A 19,099-nucleotide genomic window follows, 5' to 3' on the forward strand; every position below is an offset into this window, starting at 1 on the left:
GGACTGACCTCTGGGGCAGAGGTCTCGGTGGCTCGGAGTCCGGGGACAGGTGATCAAGAAAGCGAGGGATCCTGATGAGCCGTTGGAACCGTGGGACCTTCGTTTTTGGAAGCAGATTGGCTTGAGGGGCAGCGCGACTCCCAGTGTAGCCCGGAAAGGAGAGAGGCTGAGGGTTACTGGAGCTGACACGGTGGGGACGTGTGGGAAATTTTGAGAAGCGAGAGCCACCCATGGCCAGGTGCGATGATGAGCGTGGAAGGGGACAGCAGGCCTGGGAGCCAGGGTCCACGGAACTTGAAGGATGCAGTGCCAGGATACCAGTGACGGGGACAGGGCGGGGTTGGGGGCAGGACTGCAAGGGTCTCCAAGGACCACTCCTCCAGCCAGTCTGCAGACAGCGCCACCGGCCTCGCTCCTCCCAGCCGCCGGGAGCTGCCTGCCGGGTCCCTGCCTTGACTCGGGCCGCCCTCTTTAGCCTTTTGAAATCCCACCTGCCCTCAAGCCACCAAAGGGAAACTCCGTGGAACATTCCGTCTTTACTCCCAAAGACAGGGTTTCACCTCCTCTGACCGCCCTGCCCCTCTGTTGATAAGTTCTCCCAGCGCCGATTTCAGCGCAGCTTACAGCTGTAGCTGCCTTTGTGCGGCTTCCTCTCCTCTTCTAGAAACAGGGGCTCCCGCTTGCTCATCACGGCTTTGTTCCCATCACGGAATCTGGCAGAGAAGGCTGTCTGTGAATACTCAGCATGAACACGACACGTCAAGGCCAGGGATTATTCTAAGAGGCTGTCCCCAAGCCTCAGAATTCTAAGCCGAGATGACTCAGGACTGTCTAAACGGCCAGCAAGCGGATATAGTCTTCTCTCTGTATTTGTGTATTAAGTAACTCTTCTTGGCTTTTTGGTTTTTTTGTTTTTTGTTTTTGCTTTTTGTCTTTTGTCTTTTTAGGGCTGCACCTGAGGCATACGGAGGTTCCCAGGCTTGGGGTCAAATCAGAGCTACACCTGCTGGCCTACACCACAGCCACAGCAACACCAGATCCGAGCCACGTCTGCGACCTTCACCACAGCTCATAACACTGCTGGATCCTTAACCCACTGAGCAAGGCTAGGGATCAAACCCGCAACCTCATGGGTACTAGTCGGGTTTATTAACCACTGAGGCACGACAGGAACTCCATAACACTTCTCATTTTAGTTTTAACCTGATAGCTCAGTTTGGGGAGCAGGTTTGGGTGAAGAGAGAGGACTTGTCCTTGCAATGCTGTCAGGCTCTGGCTTCTACGTCTTTGCAAGGATGACTTCAAAAAAGTGAGAAGAATTTTCATCATCATTATCACATTCAAAATTCCCACTTTCTCTACAGAAAGGCAATAAATGGGGGCAGGGCTTCCCATTCATTCATCTTATTTTCTTTGGGTGAAAATTCCTTGTTTGTTTTTTTCATTTCTTTTCTTTTTTTTTTCTTTTTTTTTTTTAGGGCCCACCCGCGGCATATGGAGGTTCCCAGGCTAGGGGTCTAATCAGAGCTGTGGCTGCCAGCCTACACCACGGCCACAGCAACTAAGGATCCGAGCCGAGAATGCCAACTATCCCACAGCTCATGGCAACGTAGGATCCTTAACCCACTGACTGAACCCAGGGATTTAACCTGCGTCCTCATGGATACTGTATCAGGTTCTTAACTCGCTGAGCCATCACGGGAACTCCCTAAGAGTCTCAAAGTTGCTCTTTGAGACCAAGATCTCATTGAGATGAGATGCAAGTGATACCTCTCACAAACCTGGAGGCCTGCACAGCATCGGGGCAAACTGTAAACAGAGGAAAACCACTCCAAACTCCTTATTCTGTTCTTTGCCAGTGAAGATACTCTGTTTTCAGTCAAAACCGAGATCATTCTAAATGTCACCACTCCGCCCCCATCTGGGCTCCTAAAAGCAAGCTGCTTTGTCTCTAAATCAGATGTCATCACCCGCTGAAAAGCCTCCTGCCTCCGAGCTCGGCTGTGTGGGAGAGCCTGGCACATCTCCCCCAGTGAGGCTGCGCCCACGGTGACAGGTAACTGTTTCCTGCAAAAGGAAGAGGATGGAGCAGAGACAGGAGGCAACCGAGAGCCACTTCATCACTGCTTCTCTGACCCTTCAGAGACCAAGCATCATAGAAACACTAATGGGGGGAGTTACCATCGTGGCTCAACGGAAATGAATCGGACTAGTTACCATGAGGTTTCGGGTTCGATCCCCGGCCTCGCTCAGTGGGTTAAGGATTCGGTGTTGCCGTGAGCTGTGGTGTAGGTCGCAGACATGGCTTGAATCTGGTGTTGCTGCGGCTGTGGTGGAGGCCGGCGGCTACAGCTCTGATTGGACCCCTAGCCTGGGAACTTCTATGTGCTGTGAGTGCGGCCCTAAAAAGCAAAAAAAAAAAAAAAATAGAAAAAGAAAAGAAATACTAATGGGCTCGTTTATGGGTGTGAACATGTTCCTCCCTACCGACCAGCATGAAGCATCACCACTTTTGTGGAACACCTAGAAGGGGCAGCAGGAAGCCAAAGATAGCAACGCAGTCTGCAGGCCAGGTTGGCTCCCCAGCTAAAACCTGGTTCATGTCATCCGAAGGTACAGACACACAAGCCCTGGCAGGTGGGCAGCAGAGTGCCTGGACGCTTGAGGAAATCCTGCAGAGATCAGTCTTGGGAGAACCGTCTGGGTTCCCTCCTAGAGGCGGGCACACTCTTAGCAGCCCCTGCCACCGAGCCTCCTCCCCGGAAATGACCCAAGGAAATGCCGACAAGCCCTCCCGTGGCTGCAGGTGAGAGCTCTGCTGCTATAAATGCACATCCCACCAAGGGGCCAAGGCAGGGGGATTAGGGTGGCAGGAGGGGGGGTGTGTGTCAAAAATCGCAATCACCCTCATGAACTCATGAGTTACGTTTCATTCGTGAACATTCATATCAAGCAAAGGATTTCCAAACAAACTTTCTTTACATCAAGCATTCCACAGAGAGGGAAGGGAAGCCACGAGAAACTCCTCGACTGATGGCAAAACGTGTGCCCTCACAACCCGACATGATGCTCTAGCACTGGCAGCTGCAGATGCCATCTGCCAGATAACCTGTGACATCTGCAGGTATTTTCTATAGAGATGCTGTCCCAGGAAAAGTCCTCATGCAGCAAACAGAAAGCTGACCTTCATAAATTACATCCAACACTTAAAAACATGTAACAATATTTGAACACGGCAGAGCTGTGTGTGTGAGTGTGTGTGTGTGTGTGTGTGCTTTACAAAAAAGAAATATGCATTTCCTCCTCTACTGAAAGGAGTCAGAGGGACAGATGTTTCTCGACAATGACCTGTGCCAGATGCTTCTCAGGTCTCGTCTTCCCGTTTCACTGCCACCACAAGGCTGGGGGGAGGGACTATTACGTTACTGTTTTATCCGTGAGGAAATGAGGCTTCCGGGGTTAAACCTGAGGTCACACAAGCAGCAAAGGACAGAGCCAACCTGACCCCCCAACCCGTGGTCTTCCTGCTCCATGGCTCTGCCTTCTAAGGTCCATCAAATACTTGTTCGTTTCCCTGTACATGTCTGTAACTTTCCTGCTGAGGTCACTTGGAGAGTTCGTGGGGAAATGTTGCCAGAAGTGCTCAGGAGGGACAGAAAGAGTTTTGGTTGTTTGTTTTGTTTTGTTTTTTCCCCTCTTTTTCAGCCACACCCACAGCCTATGGAAGTTCCTGGGCCAGGGTGCAAATCCAAGCCGCAGCTGAAACCTACGCCACGGCTGCGGCAACACCAGATCCTCTAACCGACTGTGCCAGGCTGGGGATCAAACCTGTACCTCCTCGGCCACCCAAGCCACTGCAGCTGGATCTATAACCCACCGTGCCACAGTGGGAACTCCGACAGAAGGCGTTGGGGGAAAATACAGAAAGGATAGAGGTCCGACATGTGTGTAGGCATTTCCAGAAGGTTCAGCACACGGGCACAATCTCAGCGTTAGTTCTCATCTCATGCACAGGGGGTAGGGGTCCGCCTTAGCGTATCTGGGAGATAATCAGTTGCAGCCCAGGCGTCACCTGCAGGCGTCCGTGTCCCCCATGGTTGTCCATGCTTTCCCTCCACCCATCAGACGACGGTCTCGGTTGCGGGGGTGGCGGTGGCGTCTCCAGGGCGCCTGGGTTGCATCTCATCCTTGAAAGCCCGGGTCAGAACGACTTTTAAGGACTCCTTGAACCGCTTCTTCCTGCTGCTGCCCACGAAGAAGTAGATGAAAGGGTTGGCGCTGCTGTTGATGGTGGAGAAGAGAAGAGACACGTGGTGCAAGTTCCGGAACGTCGACCAGTACTCGTAGTAGAGCAGGTAGAGGAGCCTCATGGGCACGGCGAAGATGAAGAACACGATGATGCTGACCGTGATGACCAGGTAGAGCTTCGAGGAGGGCGACGCCCACGCCGTCTTCCGGATCTTCACCACCAAGATGCTGCTGGACACCACCATGAGCGGCGTGAAGACCGCGAAGCTCAGGACGCCTATGAAGATGATGACCGCCCGGCAGTCACTGCGGGAGTGGGCCTGCCCCTCCCTGTCGATGCACATCACATATTCCATGGTGGTCACCAAGCAGGAAAGCGCCCACAGGAGGGCGCAGACCAGTGCCGACTGATGCTTGGGCCGATGGCAGCGGTACCAGATTGGGTACAGGACGGACAGGCACCGCTCCACGCTGATGGCCGTCAGCAGATAGAGGCCCGTGTTGTAGCCAAAGAGAAACGTCACCGACAGCGTGACAATTGTGTAGTAATAGCCAGACGAGAGCTCGTAATCTAGAGCGTAGTCCACAGACAGAATAAAGATGCAGAAGAGCAGCGAGATGTCGGCGATGGACAGGTGGGTGATGTAGACGGTGAAGGGGTTTCTTCGCATCCGGAAGCAGAGGAACCAGAGCAGAATCCCATTCTCCACAAAGCCCAGTGGGGAGATGCTCAGGATCACCCAGTGCACCATGGGAATTTCCCGACGCGGGTCCCCAGCAGAGGCGTTCCTGCTGGTGGAGGCGTTCGAGGACCCCTCAGTGACAAATGACGTCCCGTTTGCCTCGTCCATGAGGAGGCTTCAGCCTGGGTTCTTCGGGTCCTTTTCTGTAAATAAGTTAAAAAAAGGAAATCAAGGATGAATGGCTGTCAGAGAGCGGTTTCAGCTTTGGATTGCCACCATGTTATACAAAAAATATTTGCTAGATTGTATATTTCTCTGTCCCGTGAAGATAAAATTAGACATTTCACCAGGAGAGATAAGCGATCTGCTTTAACGGCCTGTTTTGATCCACCCAACAGCCTTTGGTTCTATATGGTTATTTGCTTGTGGTTTAGTGGCAAAGGGGATCTGGCAAAGGGAGAGGGGCAGAGTTCCTGGTGTCCATCTCCGGCCCGGCCGGAGCTTTCTGAATTTTCAAAATACCTCATCTTCTGTGCCTTCATCTCCTGGCCTGAGGGACCAAGTTAATCACATTAAAATGTAATGACAAAATATAAGTTTGGGCAAAATGCTGTTGTTAATGCTTTCTTTTTCTTTTTCTTTTTTGGCTGCGCCCATGGCATGTGGCAGGTCCCGGGGGCCAGAGATCAAAAACTGCACCCCACTTGCAACCTGCACCCCAGCTGTGGCAATGCCAGATCCTTAACCCTCTGCATCACAAGGCACCTTCCCATTGTTGCTACTTTTTTTTTTCCTTTTCACATCCGCACCTGCAGCATATGGAAGTTGCTGAGGAATCGGAGCTGTAGCTGCCACAGCCTCACCACAGCCACAGCAACACCAGATCTGAGCCTCATCTGTGACCCACACTATAGCTGTGGCAATGCTGGATCCTTAGCCCACTGAGCAAGGCCAGGGATGGACCCTGTATCCTCATGGACACAATATCAGGTTCTTAACCCACTGAGCCACAACAGGAACTCCCGTGTTGTCATCACTTTTTAATGCCGTAAGTGATGGGTCGAGAGTAGCTAGAAAAAATATGTTCAATAGAGCACCAATATTTTTGAAAGTGTGAACAGTTCAAAGGCAGGTATTTTATGTGGTCCCAATACCTGTGACAAAACCTACTCAGATTAGGTACCCTGTGCAAACCAACCCTGGGAGCAGATGGAGCACTCAAATAAGATGCATTCACATCCCCGCGCCCCACAGGCCAGCCCAAGTGGCTGATGGACATTAAGCAAAGCACTCACTCGAAACCAATAAGCAGCTAAATATTTGAAACTGAAAGCAAAGATTACCAGAAACTTTCCCTCCCACATTAGGAATTGCAAAATAAACCTATGCACAGCCCCTACCCTCTTCCTGTTAAGGAAACAAATATATAGGAGCCACTGCAACCCGGGAGGGATTTCTCATGGACCACAGCATCTTTCAGCTCATTGTATGCAAGAGAGCCCCAGGGGACTCCTATAAAAATGAGTTAGAAGGGAAGTTCCCAGTTAGGAAAGGTGTTTCAAACCTTTGAAAGACCTTTTTCTGGAGTTCCCGTCGTGGCGCAGTGGTTAACGAATCCGACTAGGAACCATGAGGTTGCGGGTTCGGTCCCTGCCCTTGCTCAGTGGGTTAATGATCCGGCGTTGCCGTGAGCTGTGGTGTAGGCCGCAGACGCAGCTCGGATCCCGCGTTGCTGTGGCTCTGGCGTAGGCCGGTGGCTGCAGCTCCGATTCAACCCCTGGCCTGGGAACCTCCATATGCCCCGGGAGCGGCCCAAGAAAGAGCAACAACAACAGCAGCAAAAGACAAAAGACAAAAGAAAAAAAAAGAAAGACCTTTTTCTTTTTCTTTTGAAGGTCACACCTATGGCATATGGATATTCCCAGGCTGGGGTCGAATTGGAGCTCGAGCTGCCAGCCTATGCCACAGCCACAGCAACGCCAGGTCTGAGCCACCTCTGTGTCCTACGCCTCATCTTGCAGCCATGCTGGCTCCTCAACACTCAACACTCCGTTAAGGACACGGTGCTGGGTTCTTAACCTGCTGAGCCACATGGGAACTCCTGTTTTTTCCTGTTATAGTCAGACCCAAGTAACCCCATGCACTTTCTGAACACGGATCACCTTTCAAAAACATAGTTTTCCGTCATTGTACTAAGTTAAGGATGCAGAACTGAAGAAGACGCTGCCCTCAGCACTTCTTTCCAGGGGAGGCAGACGGAACTGAAATCTAATTCAGTACGGGAATTGAAATGCCCATCGCTTATGGCATTAAAAAGGCAGGCACACCCCAGGAAACCATGGCTCTGGGTTTCGGGGGGAAGCTTCACGGGGCTGGGCCTTGAAGGGTCAGTACAAGTTTATAGCTGAAGAAAGGAGAGAAAGACATCTCAAGAAAAGAGGACAGGAGTTCCCATTGTGGCACAGTGGAAACTAACCTGACCAGTATCCATGAGGATGCAGGTTCAATCCCTGGCCTCACTCAGTGGGTTAAGGATCCGGCGTTGCCGTGAGCCGTGGTGTAGGTCACAGACACGGCTAGGATGCTGTGTGGCTGTGGCTGTGGTGTAGGCCAGTGGCTAGAGCTCTGATTTGACCCCTAGCCTGGGAACCTCCATATGCCTCAGGTGCAGCTCTAAAAAGCAAAAAAGAAAAAAGGAGAAAGAAACCAGGACAGATGGACAGAGAGGCACAGAGGTCAGAAGGCACAGAATGTTGGAGTTTGAGGTGTCTAGTGTGCCCTGTGTGGAGGTACGACTTCATACAGAAATGAGCTGCAGGAGGGTTCCCATTGTGGTTCAGTGGGTTACAAACCTGACTAGTATCCATGAGGATGCGGGTTTGATCCCTGGCCCCCCTCAGTGGGTTAAGGATCCAGCATTGCAGTGAGCTGTGGTATAGGTCGAAGACTCAGCTCAGATCTGGCGTTGCTGTGGCTGTGACACAGGCTGGCAGCTCCAGCTCCAATTCGACCCCTAGCCTGGAAACTTCCATATGGCACGGGTATAGCCCTAAAAAGAAAAGGAAAAAAAATAAAAAAGGAAATTCCAGAGACCCACTATTGCAAGAAGCTTGAGGTGGGGGCCTGGACTCTGAATTTTCATATTCCAGGGCATTCTCATTCTTATGGGCCCCACGCCATGGTTTGGAAACCACTTCCCCTGCACTACAGAGCCATTAAAGTTTCAGTGCAGGGCTGGGATGTGACCTGAACCGTGCTTTTTATTTATGTGTGTATCTCTATGTTTGTTTATGGCTGCATCCACAGCATGTGGAAGTTCCCAGGCCAGGGATCAAACTGGAGCCATAGCAGTGACAACACCGAGTGCTTAACTGCTCGGCCACCAGGGAACTCCTAGGTTTAGTCTGCAGGCTATTTTAGAAAGGTTTTAGAAAGGTTACCCTGGTCATAGTCTACAGGCTGGATGAAAGTGGACAAGAGATGGAGCCAAGAAGCCAGCAGGGGATTGTTAAAATAATCCCAGTGAGAAATAATAACTATGAAAACGGCTCAAGGACAGAATGAATTCCAGAGACATTTCAGAGAAGACGGGTCAGCCCCCCTGGGACCATGAGAGGGAAGAGAGACGGAGGAGTCAGTGGACTGAGCTTTCCATCTGAAGAGGCTGTGAACATAAACTCCTAAAGCCTGACACCGGGGGCAGGGGGCACAGCGGCTGGGAGAGAAAGGAGCCAGGTTCCTCGTGCACGGAGAATGAGGCATGAAAAGCCGTGCGAGTGGGTTCCAGCTGTGCCGGCCGGGGTGTCCTCTGCTCCCGGGGGCCTACATCTTTTAACAAGCAGAACTTCATCAAACATGGAGTTCCCATCGTGGCTCAGAGGTTAACGAACCCAACTAGTATCCATGAGGACACAGGTTCGATCCCTGGCTTCGCTCAGTGGGTTAGGGATCCGGTGTGGGGGTGAGCTGCGGTGTAGGTCGCAGACGAGGCTTGGATCTGGCGTTTCTGTGGCTGTGGGGTAGGCAGGTGGCTGTAGCTCACGTTCGATCCCTAGCCTGGGAACCTCCATATGCCCTGGCTGTGGCCCTAAAAGCAAAAAAAAAAAAAAAAAAAAAAAAAAAACTTTGTAAAACAAAGAATAATAGACACACCAATTAGAACTTTAGAACATTATTCATCACTGTGCCTTTTCCTGATTATAAAGTTCAAATTCAGAAGTCACCTAAGATCACAGGCTCCTCTTCTATTCCCATGTCTCTGGCCTGACTCCTGGGATCGGTCTTCCTTTTGCTGTTCTCCGTGTCCCTGCAGCAGCCTCTCCTGCCCAGACTCTTACCCTCCTCCCTTCCCTTTCTCATACTCCCTCCACCACTCTTGGTGTCACTCATTAATGACCTCTATAGCCAGGACAGTCCTCCTTACAGAGTTTTAATTTAATTTTGTTTTTTTAGGGCCGCACGTGTGGCATATGGAAGGTCCCAGGCTAGGGGTCAAATTGGAATTGCAGCTGCTGGCCTACACCACAGCCACAGCAACACCAGATCCTCAACCCACTGAGCCAGGCCAGGGATCAAACCCGCGTCCTTATGGATACTAGTCGGGTGTGTAACCCACTGAGCCGCAATGGAATCTCCCCAGAATTAAAATTTTATCTCCTCCATTAAACTGCAAACTCCTCCAAGACAAGCTTTGTGATTCACGTCTGAATCTCCAGCACTTGGCCGTTGCATAAACGCTTACTGAGTTATTTCAGGACATCGAGCCTATTACAATGGTCCGGAAGATGCACCCTGGTCGCCCGGGAAAGAAAACCACCACCCGGAACCCAGGCCATCGCAGTTAGTACAAAGTTCTCTCATCGTCAGTATAACTCCTGAAGCCCATCCTTGGGCAGACTTTGATCATGATGTGGCTAGAAAGAAAAAAATTCCCATTAAAATGAAGTCACAGATGCGGCTCGGATCTGACGCTGCTGTGGCTGTGGCGGAGGCCAGCAGCTGTAGCTTCAATTCAGCTCCTAGCCTGGGCACTTCTATATGCTGCAGGTGCAGCCCTAGAAAGCAAAAAAAAAAAAAAAAAGTCTAGAAACCACTGACTGCTCTGACCGCCCCTGCAAAACGGAAGGTGGAGAGACTGCGAGCTGACTAACGGGAGGAAGCCCTGCAGCTGTGAGCTCCAGATGCTGAGGCTGAGCTCTTCCCCCTCTGCCCTGGGGCCTAAGCCTGTTTTTAAGACCTTACCTTCTACAGCGTCTCCGTTAACACGTGTTCCAATCTAGGATCGGGTCTGCCTCTAATTCTTCCTACTTAGGGAATTAAAGGCCTCACATTCCCTAGTGTTATAGGGTTGGGTTTTGTTTCTGTTTTTGTTTTTCTCCCCCAAACACTAGGAAATTAACTTACTTTCTAATGATGACTTTGCCAGCGCAGGACTCACGTCACTGTGTGGCCTTGCGTTCAAGTTCCACCGCGAAGAAAGCAGCCTCAGTTACTTTTAAACAGCCCCACAGTACCCAAGGGTCATGCCTGCAGGTTCATTTTATAGTCTGTTTAATCTTAACACAAGATGGGAGTTTTAAAAAAATTTTATTGCCTTTTTTGTAATTATAAAATATTTGTGTTCATTGAAGAAAAATTTGGAAAATTCAGTAGGAAAAAAAAATCACGTAAAACCACTGTTCAAACTTAACCTCGTTTGGAGTTCCCATTGTGGTTTAGTGGGTTAAGAACCTGATATAGTGTCTAGAGGATACCGGTTCAATCCCTGGCCTTGCTCAGTGGGCTAAGGATCGGTGTTGCCACAAGCGGCAGCATAGGTTGCAGACGTGGCTCAGATCCCATGTTGCTGTGGCTGCAGTGCAGGCCGGCAGCAGCTGCAGCTCCACTTCGACCCTTAGCCTAGAAACTTCTATATGCTGCAGGTACGACCATAAAAAGAAAAAAAATTAACCTCATTTAACATTTTGAAATATTTTCTTGTTGCCTTTTTTCTGCATCTTATTCACACTCTTTTAAAATTGAGATTGCATTTTATAATGTGTTGGTTGCTTGCTTTTTTCTTTCTTTCTTCCTTCCTTCCTTCCTTCCTTTCTTTCTTTCTGTCTTTTTGCCATTTCCTGGGCCACTCCCGTGGCATATGGAGGTTCCCAGGCTAGGGGTCGAATCGGAGCTGTAGCCGTCGGCCTACGCCACAGCCACAGCAACGCAGGATCCTTAACCCACTGAGCAAGGCCGGGGATCGAACCTGCAACCTCATGGTTCCTAGTCGGATTCGTTAACCACTGCGCCACGACAGGAACTCCGCTTGCTTTTTTTCTTCACTCTATATCACATTGTAAACATTTTCTCTGTCGGCATATCTTTAAAAGCCATGACTTTGATCGTCACTCTTTGGCGATACCATCATTTATTTTTAATAATCTTCTAACTTTGGACTTACCCATTGCTTCTGATTTTCCACCATTATTTTTCAAAATAACAACATGCTGTAATGAAATTTCTTGGATGCAAATTTTGTGCACATTTTTCATCATCTCCCTAGGACATATTTCTAAAAGTGGAATTGCTGGATCAAAGGGTATAAGTGTTTTTCAAGATTTTAAAACATTTTAACAAGTTGTCTTCCAAAAACTATACCAATTATACTGACATCAACAGCATATCAACGCTTCTTTTTCACAGCATATATACATTTTGTCCTCACAATTTCTCCATTTTTTTAAATTACCATCTGTGATAGGTGATTAAAAAGGTACTTTGGGAGTTCCTGTCGTGGCTCAGCAGTTAACGAACCTGACTAGGATCCACGAGGATGTGGGTTCAATCCCTGGCCTCACTCAGTCCGTTAAGGACCTGGCATTGCCATGAGCTGGGGTGTAGGTTGCAGCCTCAGTTCAGATCCTGTATTGCTGTGGCTGTGGTGCAGGCTGGCAGCTGTAGCTCCGATTTGACCCCTAGCCTGGGAACATCCATATGCTACAGGTGCAGCCCTAAAAAGCAGTAAAATAAAATAAAATAAAAATAATAAGAAAAAAATAAAAAGTTACTTTGTTAGAGTTCCTGCTGTGGCACAGAGGGTTAAGAAGCCAACTACAGCAGTTCAGGTCACTGCAGAGGCAGCAGCTCAGATTCAGTCCCTGGCCTTGGGAACTGCCATATGCCTCGGGTGTGCCGTTAAAAAAAAAGTGCTTTGTTTTCCTTGCATGTATTTGATCTCTCGTGAGTTTGAGTTTTTTTTTATGTTACTGGTCATTTGAATTTCTTCTTTGACAGATTATTTTTTCATGTTCTTTATCCAATTATTTTACCGAGTTGCAAGAATTCTTTGTAAATATACTACTTTGTTACATATGTTAAAAATTCTTTCCCTCAGAAACTGGGGTATTTGATAGAAGATGTAAGAGGCTTGGAATTTTCTAAAAACCTCTTCTTCACTGTTACCAGGCTGCCTGTACTCTGTTGATCATTGACCTTGGAGTTGAAGAAATCATGTAGATACTGCAATCTACTCTTTTTTTTTTTTTCTTTTTTTCTTTTTAGGGTCACAGCTGCATCCGGACGTTCCCAGGCTAAGGGTCAAAGCAGAGCTGCAGCCGCCAGTCTACACCACAGCCATAGCAATGCAGGATTGGGCTGCATCTGTAACCTACACACAGCTCACAGCAATGCTGGATCCTTAACCCACCGGGCGAGGCCAGGGATTGAACCCAAATCTTCATGGATGCTATGTTGAGTTCATAACCAGCTGAGCCATAACAGGGACTCCTACTCTTTATTTTCCAGGTGAGAAAACTAGCTCATAACTAGTTTAAGATTACCTATTTAGCTAGCAGCCAAGCCAGAACAAGAGCCAAGGTAGCCCAGGTCCAAATAGGCATTATTTCTCTCTTCTCTGTGTGTGAAGTCCACACAGCTAGTAGAATTTTGGGGACGTGTAACAACGGCCTTAACATCACCAGAAGTGACTACCACAATCAATTTGATTATTAGTAAACATTTTTATTAAAAGCCTCAAGGATGGACTCTTTATTTATTAAAGAATGTTATTATTTGTTAGAGGAGGGATTTTTATTTATTAAAGCACCATCTGCCCAATGCCAAACACAGAACAACAATTAAGAGAAACAAGGACGAGCTGTTTTCCGTTCCTTCTCATCTCACTTTCTTCTGCAAAATGGAGTAACCATAGTCATTGCCACCACCAACGAACCCTTCTATTTAAAAAACAGTAAAAGTGGGAGTTCCCGTCATGGCACAGTGGTTAACAAATCCGACTAGGAACCATGAGGTTGCAGGTTCGATCCCTGGCCTTGCTCAGTGGGTTAAGGATCCAGCGTTGCCGTGAGCTGTGGTGTAAGTCACAGACGCAGCTTGGATCCCGCGTTGCTGTGGCTCTGGCGTAGACCAGTGGCTACAGCTCCGATTCGACCCCTAGCCTGGGAACCTCCATATGCCGAGGGAAGTGGCCCTAGAAAAAAAAGCAAAAAGACAAAAAATCAAAAATAAAATAAATAAAAAACAGTAAAAGTGAGAGGGTCCGCCCTGTAGCTTCACGTTGACAAGTCCCGCAAAAGGGGTCAGACGTGATCTCGTTCTCAGGGCCCCACCCACACAACACAAAACGTGTCACGGGATTTCTACTTCACGCCTCACCGTGGTCTTGGAGATGACAGCATTGCCTAGACAAGCTTCCTTCCTTCCGACGTGCCTGCCTTCTGGTGGTTTCTTCTCATTCTCCTTTCCTGCATCTCTCCTTACGCTGCCTTTTGGGCCACGAGGCTCCATTCCCAACCCTCTTTCCTCCTTCCTCTGCAAACTTCCCTGGGTGGCCTTCACCCAATCCCCTCCTTTCAACTCTTTCCGCAGACCAATGAAATCCAAATTCCTGTTCTAACTCAGCTCTCCGGGACATCAGACCCTCTAACTCAGAGCCCTGGATGTCTCGGACTGGGCCTCCTGTGGCCGCTCTCCAACTTCAGCAGATCCAAAACAGAAATCAGACCTTTCCCGCTGTTCCATGCTCCCTCTGGTATTTTTCGTCTTCCAGGCCAAAAAAAACTGAATGTTTGACCAGGCTCTGCTCATCTTGTAGGTTCCCTTCACCAGCGCCTAGAGTCACCCATTTCTCCAAGAAGCCCTGGCTCCTTTCAGTAGAGAAGGGAACGTAGAAGCCAAGATCTGGACGCTGGGTGGACCCACTGCTCTTACGGTGTCACTGCTCTCAGGCCCTCCCAGGGCACAGAGCTAAGGGGCACGTGCATGTGAAGACACATGTGCAGTCGTACATACACACCCTGGCATCTATATTTCTACGTCTTTCCCCACACAAACGCACACACGCATTGAATGCCAATGATTTCACCCCAATATCTGATCCAACACAGTTCCGCTGAGTTTTCTTCCTCTCCGTGTTTGTCATTCCTGTCTCTGATGGTGAGAAACCTGGATCCTGGCTCCTGGCTCCGTCCTCCTCAGTGGGTTCACGTATTCGATCCCTCCTCTCCTGCGTCCACCTGCCGCTCCCCCAGCCCTGCGCAGATGCCCTCCCCCCCTCGCTGGGCTCTTGCACCTCAAGTCAGGCCACCACTGCCACTATGTCCTGCCCTGGGACGTACTCCTCACCCAGCAGAAGCTCTGAACTTGACCCCAGGTCCCCTCCCCTGCCAGGCAGATGCCGCCCTTGCCCGGCCAGGTCACCACCACCTCCCTCACCCCAGGGAGGCGTCCTCCACCAGCTCAGGCTCCACCACCTCACGCAAGCCATGCTTCACACTCACCCCCTCCCGCAAACGGCGAAAGAATTGTAAGCAGTAAGGCATCTGAGTACAAAAGAGACGTCTGAATAAGAGGTTTGTCGTTGTTCAAGTGACATTGCTGGGGCCATGGTCTCTTCTGCCTGCGCCTAGTTCGCTCTGTCTCGGAGCCACACTCTCCCTCAACAGACCACTGGATGTGAGTCCTAAGCCATGCAGCTCAGCCCCTCTGAACCGCAGGCCCTTCACACAGTTGGCACATCATTTACTGTGTTTCTGGAAGCCTGGGGCGTAAGGAAAGCTAGAGACTAAAAAACACCTTGCCCATGCGAGTCTCATGGAAATGCCACACTGGGACCAGAAATGGACAAGCAAGGAAAACAGACATGGTGGTTTCCACAGATGTTGCAGGATGTGGGTTGGCCCGTCTTCTTGAAATTGCTACCTACATTTACGGCTCCATGTAAGTTGGGCAGAACAGCTGGACAGGGACGCTGCTGGGAAAGCAGGAAGGAGCAAAGAGGGTAGCGATCGGGAGTGGGGGCTCCGCTGGAAGGACGCATAAGGCAGAGTTTAAATGCTCTACTTAACATGCTTGCTGCAATTTTCTCTAAAGATCTCAGAGGCAAGCATCCCTTTTCACCTTCCCATTCAGATGCTTACTGTCCTCCCGGGGTCCTGGATTCCAGTCTATGACATCATTCTTAAAAGAAAAGAAGGAAGGAAAGGAGGGCAGAAGGGAGGGAGGGGTGGGCGAGGGCCAGAGGGAGGGAAGGAGGGAGGAAGAAAGGAAATGACAGGAAAAGAGAGAGAAGCCAACAAAATCAAGGTCCGAGGTGGGCCATCTGAAACCTTGTCTTGTTTCTAGGCAACCAAAAGGAGAAGCCTGACTCCAGGCTGGACCTTCCAGGTGTGCAGCTCCAGAGACAAGGGCAAACCATTCCCTCTGTGTGTGTGCAGAAACCTGGACAAACAGAAACCCATTTGGGAGATGGACTTTCCATGGCAGGTACGGGATCCGGGAGGAATGTGCCAGGAGGAACATCTGGCCTGTGGTTAAACACCAGTTCCCAGCCTCCAACACGGAAGCCACCTGCATGGAGAAGCAGAAACTTCTTGCTCCCTTTCCAAGTGCACAGCAGGGTCAACTTAGAGCCCTCTTCTCATAAGGACGTGGGGGCGGGGGGTGACTCTGTCTCCTAGGGGATAGTTGACATTTCGATTGTCACACTGAGAGGAGGAGGCTACCGGCGTCTCGTGGGCTGGGGCCAGGGATTCTGTAAACACCCTACACTGCACATAAGAGCTGCCTACAACCAAGAATTTCTGGCCCCAGATGTCATGGTGCCAAGGCTGCGGCACCTGGAGCAGACTTGCCACCAGCCTTTCAGTGCTGCCTACGGAGCCATCAGACCAGCTCCTGCACGTTCTCTCCCCAGCTTCCCCCTCCCAGCCCGCCTGGGAAACATGGCCAAGACACTCACATCAAAGAGCAGGGGAGCCCTTTCAGCAGAACTGTGCCACCGCACAGGCTACACACCTGCCGTTATAAGCAGCAAAAGCCAACACAAAAGCCGGTGCCCGCTGAGGAGAGGCAGGGGAAAATCAGTCCAGCTCGCCTCCCACCATCAAGCATTTCCCTGGAGGAATCCCATACGGTGCCCTTCCAACCCCAATGGCTCTGGCAGGTACAACAACCCATCAAACAACCTCAAGTACCTTCAAACCTACCACCGCATCCATAGATTGCGTCTAAGGTCCTTGCCCCCTCATTACGCATCCAAAAGAAAAAGTTAACACAGAAAGTTTCAACCCCGAAGTTGTAAAACGCCGTCCGAGGGACCGCTAGTGTAGCAAAGAGGCAGATTTTCCAAAACGAAGGCAGGAAAATAGTGGTCTTTGCCGACACACACCGAACATCTAACACAAGAGGCAAACAACCAGCACAGAAAGAGGTGCCTGGCAATAGCTTTTTGAAGAGGGGACGCTTACTCTGGTTGTCAAGGGCCGCTGAACAAGGCAAAACCGGGGTGCAGGCTCACGAGGTCCATTCGCTCAGGGAGAGGCAGGGGTGGTGGGCGGGAGGCTGGCCCTACGCATCCTAGGGCACCACTGCCCCGCCAGCCTGCAGGGTCTCCGGTCCCAGCATCTCCTCCGAGGATGACTGCAGCCTCCCTTCTCGGGAGAAATCGGAGCTGCTCTCCCACTGCTGAAAATATTTGAGATGTGCCAAGCAGATGGTCCCACGCTTATCAGCAGAAGCTGTGCTTCAAATGGCATCATTCGGTGACACACGCCAGTGAAAATCTTCATGCCGATCCCGAGTGGGAACTAATGATCACACGAGGTGCCTGACCCCCTCGAACCACGAGGGCCAGTCAGGGCTGAGGAGAAAGACGGCCCAGAGTGGGGCCGCGTGGAAGGGCAAAAGTGTGTGTGTAGCAGCACGAGAGGGACCCAGCTCCCATTCCTGACTCAGCCTGGAGCTAGCCCAGTGATTTCCGCCAAGCTCTGGAAGACTCAGTTTTGTCACCTGTAAAATGGAGCTAATCGTGGCCACGGAAACTCACGGTGGTTGAATGAGATATGTGTCTGCACCTGCACAGCGAGGGCCAGGTTGTTAAACAATTAAATACCCGTTCCCTTCCTGCAGTGCATTTTCAGGGCGTCTCACACCCACGTGGGTGTGTATGAGTGAGGCAGTGGAGGGAGAGGGAGCCCAGGGGCTGGGGTCGAGGCGTGGAGGAGCCTCGGGGCCCAGCGTGATCTTCAGCCTGGTTCAAAGACTGTCCCTGCTAGATGTGCATTCTCACCCATGCAGTCAAGCTGCTTCCCCCCACCCTGACCCCATTCGCTTTTTCAGCAGACCCGGTGTGAAGGTGCCAAGGCCAAGCCAGAGGTTCTGGATGGTCTCTGTAGCCAAGCCCTGCGGTGAGACCCTCCCCGCCGACCCCCATTCACAGCAGCATTTATTGCTTCTATTTCAGAAGCCTTCCTTCACGGTTATGGGGTCAAAGTAACAGTGGACTCCTGGGGTTGATTAACTCAGAAGAGGGCAAGAAGGCAGCTTCAGATGCTGAGGGAAAGCAGGCTCCGCGACCCACACACGCAGCCTTCCTCGGACCGCTTTCATACGCACAAGACGGACAGTGACCCAGGCGGCTCTTGTGTGAAACCTGACCTGTGGCTGTGTCCTCCTGTGGGAAGAGGAGAGGGTGGCCAGGGCTCGGCCCCTATAGACCTTCAAGCCACAGGGAAACCCAGGGGAGCTTGCGGCATCTATGGTTAGGCAGGTGCATCGAGTCAAAACGTTGGGGGAGCTCAGTCCTGGGAGGCCAGTGTGTGTGTTCTCATTACCTGTTCTGGATGTTCCAAGGGAGGAAGGGTCAGCCTCCTGAAGAACTGGACATTTCCCAGAGGAAAATCAGAAGCGGCCGGGAAAAGCGGGACCACCGTCTAAGGCGAATGGCCAGGAAGAGGGGAAGGCGCCCTCGGAGGATCAGACACTGGGAAGCAAGCGCAATGAGGGGAGAAAGACAGGCTGGCCCAGGAGGCGCCAAGGTCACGGGTGAGAAGGAAGGGACCAGAAGGGAAAGAGCACGGAAGGACAGCGGGGCACTCTGCTCCCGGGCTCCACGTCGGCTGCTTCCCAGGAGCCCAGGGACGGCCCAGATCCTGTGAGCACTTCCCCCGGTCCCCGCGGGGGCTGTGAAACCCTGAGCAGTGGGGCCAACAGAAAGGAAGGCTCCGACGTCATGATTTAAGTCAACAGAACACGGGGCCTCTCGGAGTTGCCTCTCCCGGCTCCTAACAGCACAGGGGCGCCTGTGCATCCTGCAGAGGGCCACAAGGCACCCCTCTGGAAACTGGCAACCATCACAAGGTGCACGAGGAGCAGGCAGCAGGAAGGGGTACCTGGAGTGGCCAGATGGGGTCCAGGTAGGGGAAGCAGTTACGGGGTGGGGGTGGCCGCTGGGGTGGGGCGGGGTGGGGAGCCTGGCAGAGATGGCACTCTCTTCCCCCGGAGGGAGTGGGCAGCAGAAGGCACTGATTGTTTTGTGACTAATTGGCACCACTAACAAAAGCAGGAACTCTCGCAGATGGAGCCGGAGTTTCACTTGCGGTAGCTAATGATTTATACTTAGAGAAAATACAGCAACTCTCTGTAAAAATAAAACTGCTTGCATTTAAGCCACAAATAGGTTGGCTATTTCCGTGCCTGGCTGGTCTTTGTGAGTAATCATCCTCCTCTCGCGAGGTCGGGGGGGTGTAGGGGAGGGAGGTGTAGAAAGATGGGGAACCAGAGCCAGCCGAGCCTGGAAGAATGAAGGGACGACGTTCCCAAATGTCCAGGGTGGAGGGACGTTCTAGCTCTCACCTCCACGAGTTCCCGAGGGAAGCAGCAACCTTCTTTCT

General features: G+C 51.0%; 1 protein-coding gene across 2 annotated transcripts; it reads right to left on the minus strand.

Moving 5' to 3' along the window:
* On the minus strand, positions 3,827-18,371 carry MAS1 (MAS1 proto-oncogene, G protein-coupled receptor). Of its 2 annotated transcripts, none has more exons than XM_021086282.1 (2): positions 18,041-18,371; positions 3,827-5,134 (listed from the first exon to the last, which is right to left on the minus strand). In XM_021086282.1, exon 2 carries the CDS (start codon positions 5,097-5,099, stop codon positions 4,122-4,124), a length of 978 nt encoding a protein of 325 aa, XP_020941941.1. In that variant the 5' UTR covers positions 5,100-5,134; positions 18,041-18,371; the 3' UTR covers positions 3,827-4,121. The 2 variants fall into 2 exon arrangements, with proteins under 2 accessions (XP_020941941.1, XP_003121162.1); XM_003121114.4 differs by lacking the exon at positions 18,041-18,371 and adding an exon at positions 16,676-17,249.

This window comes from Sus scrofa, chromosome 1 (assembly GCF_000003025.6).
Source record: "Sus scrofa isolate TJ Tabasco breed Duroc chromosome 1, Sscrofa11.1, whole genome shotgun sequence".
NCBI lineage: Eukaryota > Metazoa > Chordata > Mammalia > Artiodactyla > Suidae > Sus > Sus scrofa.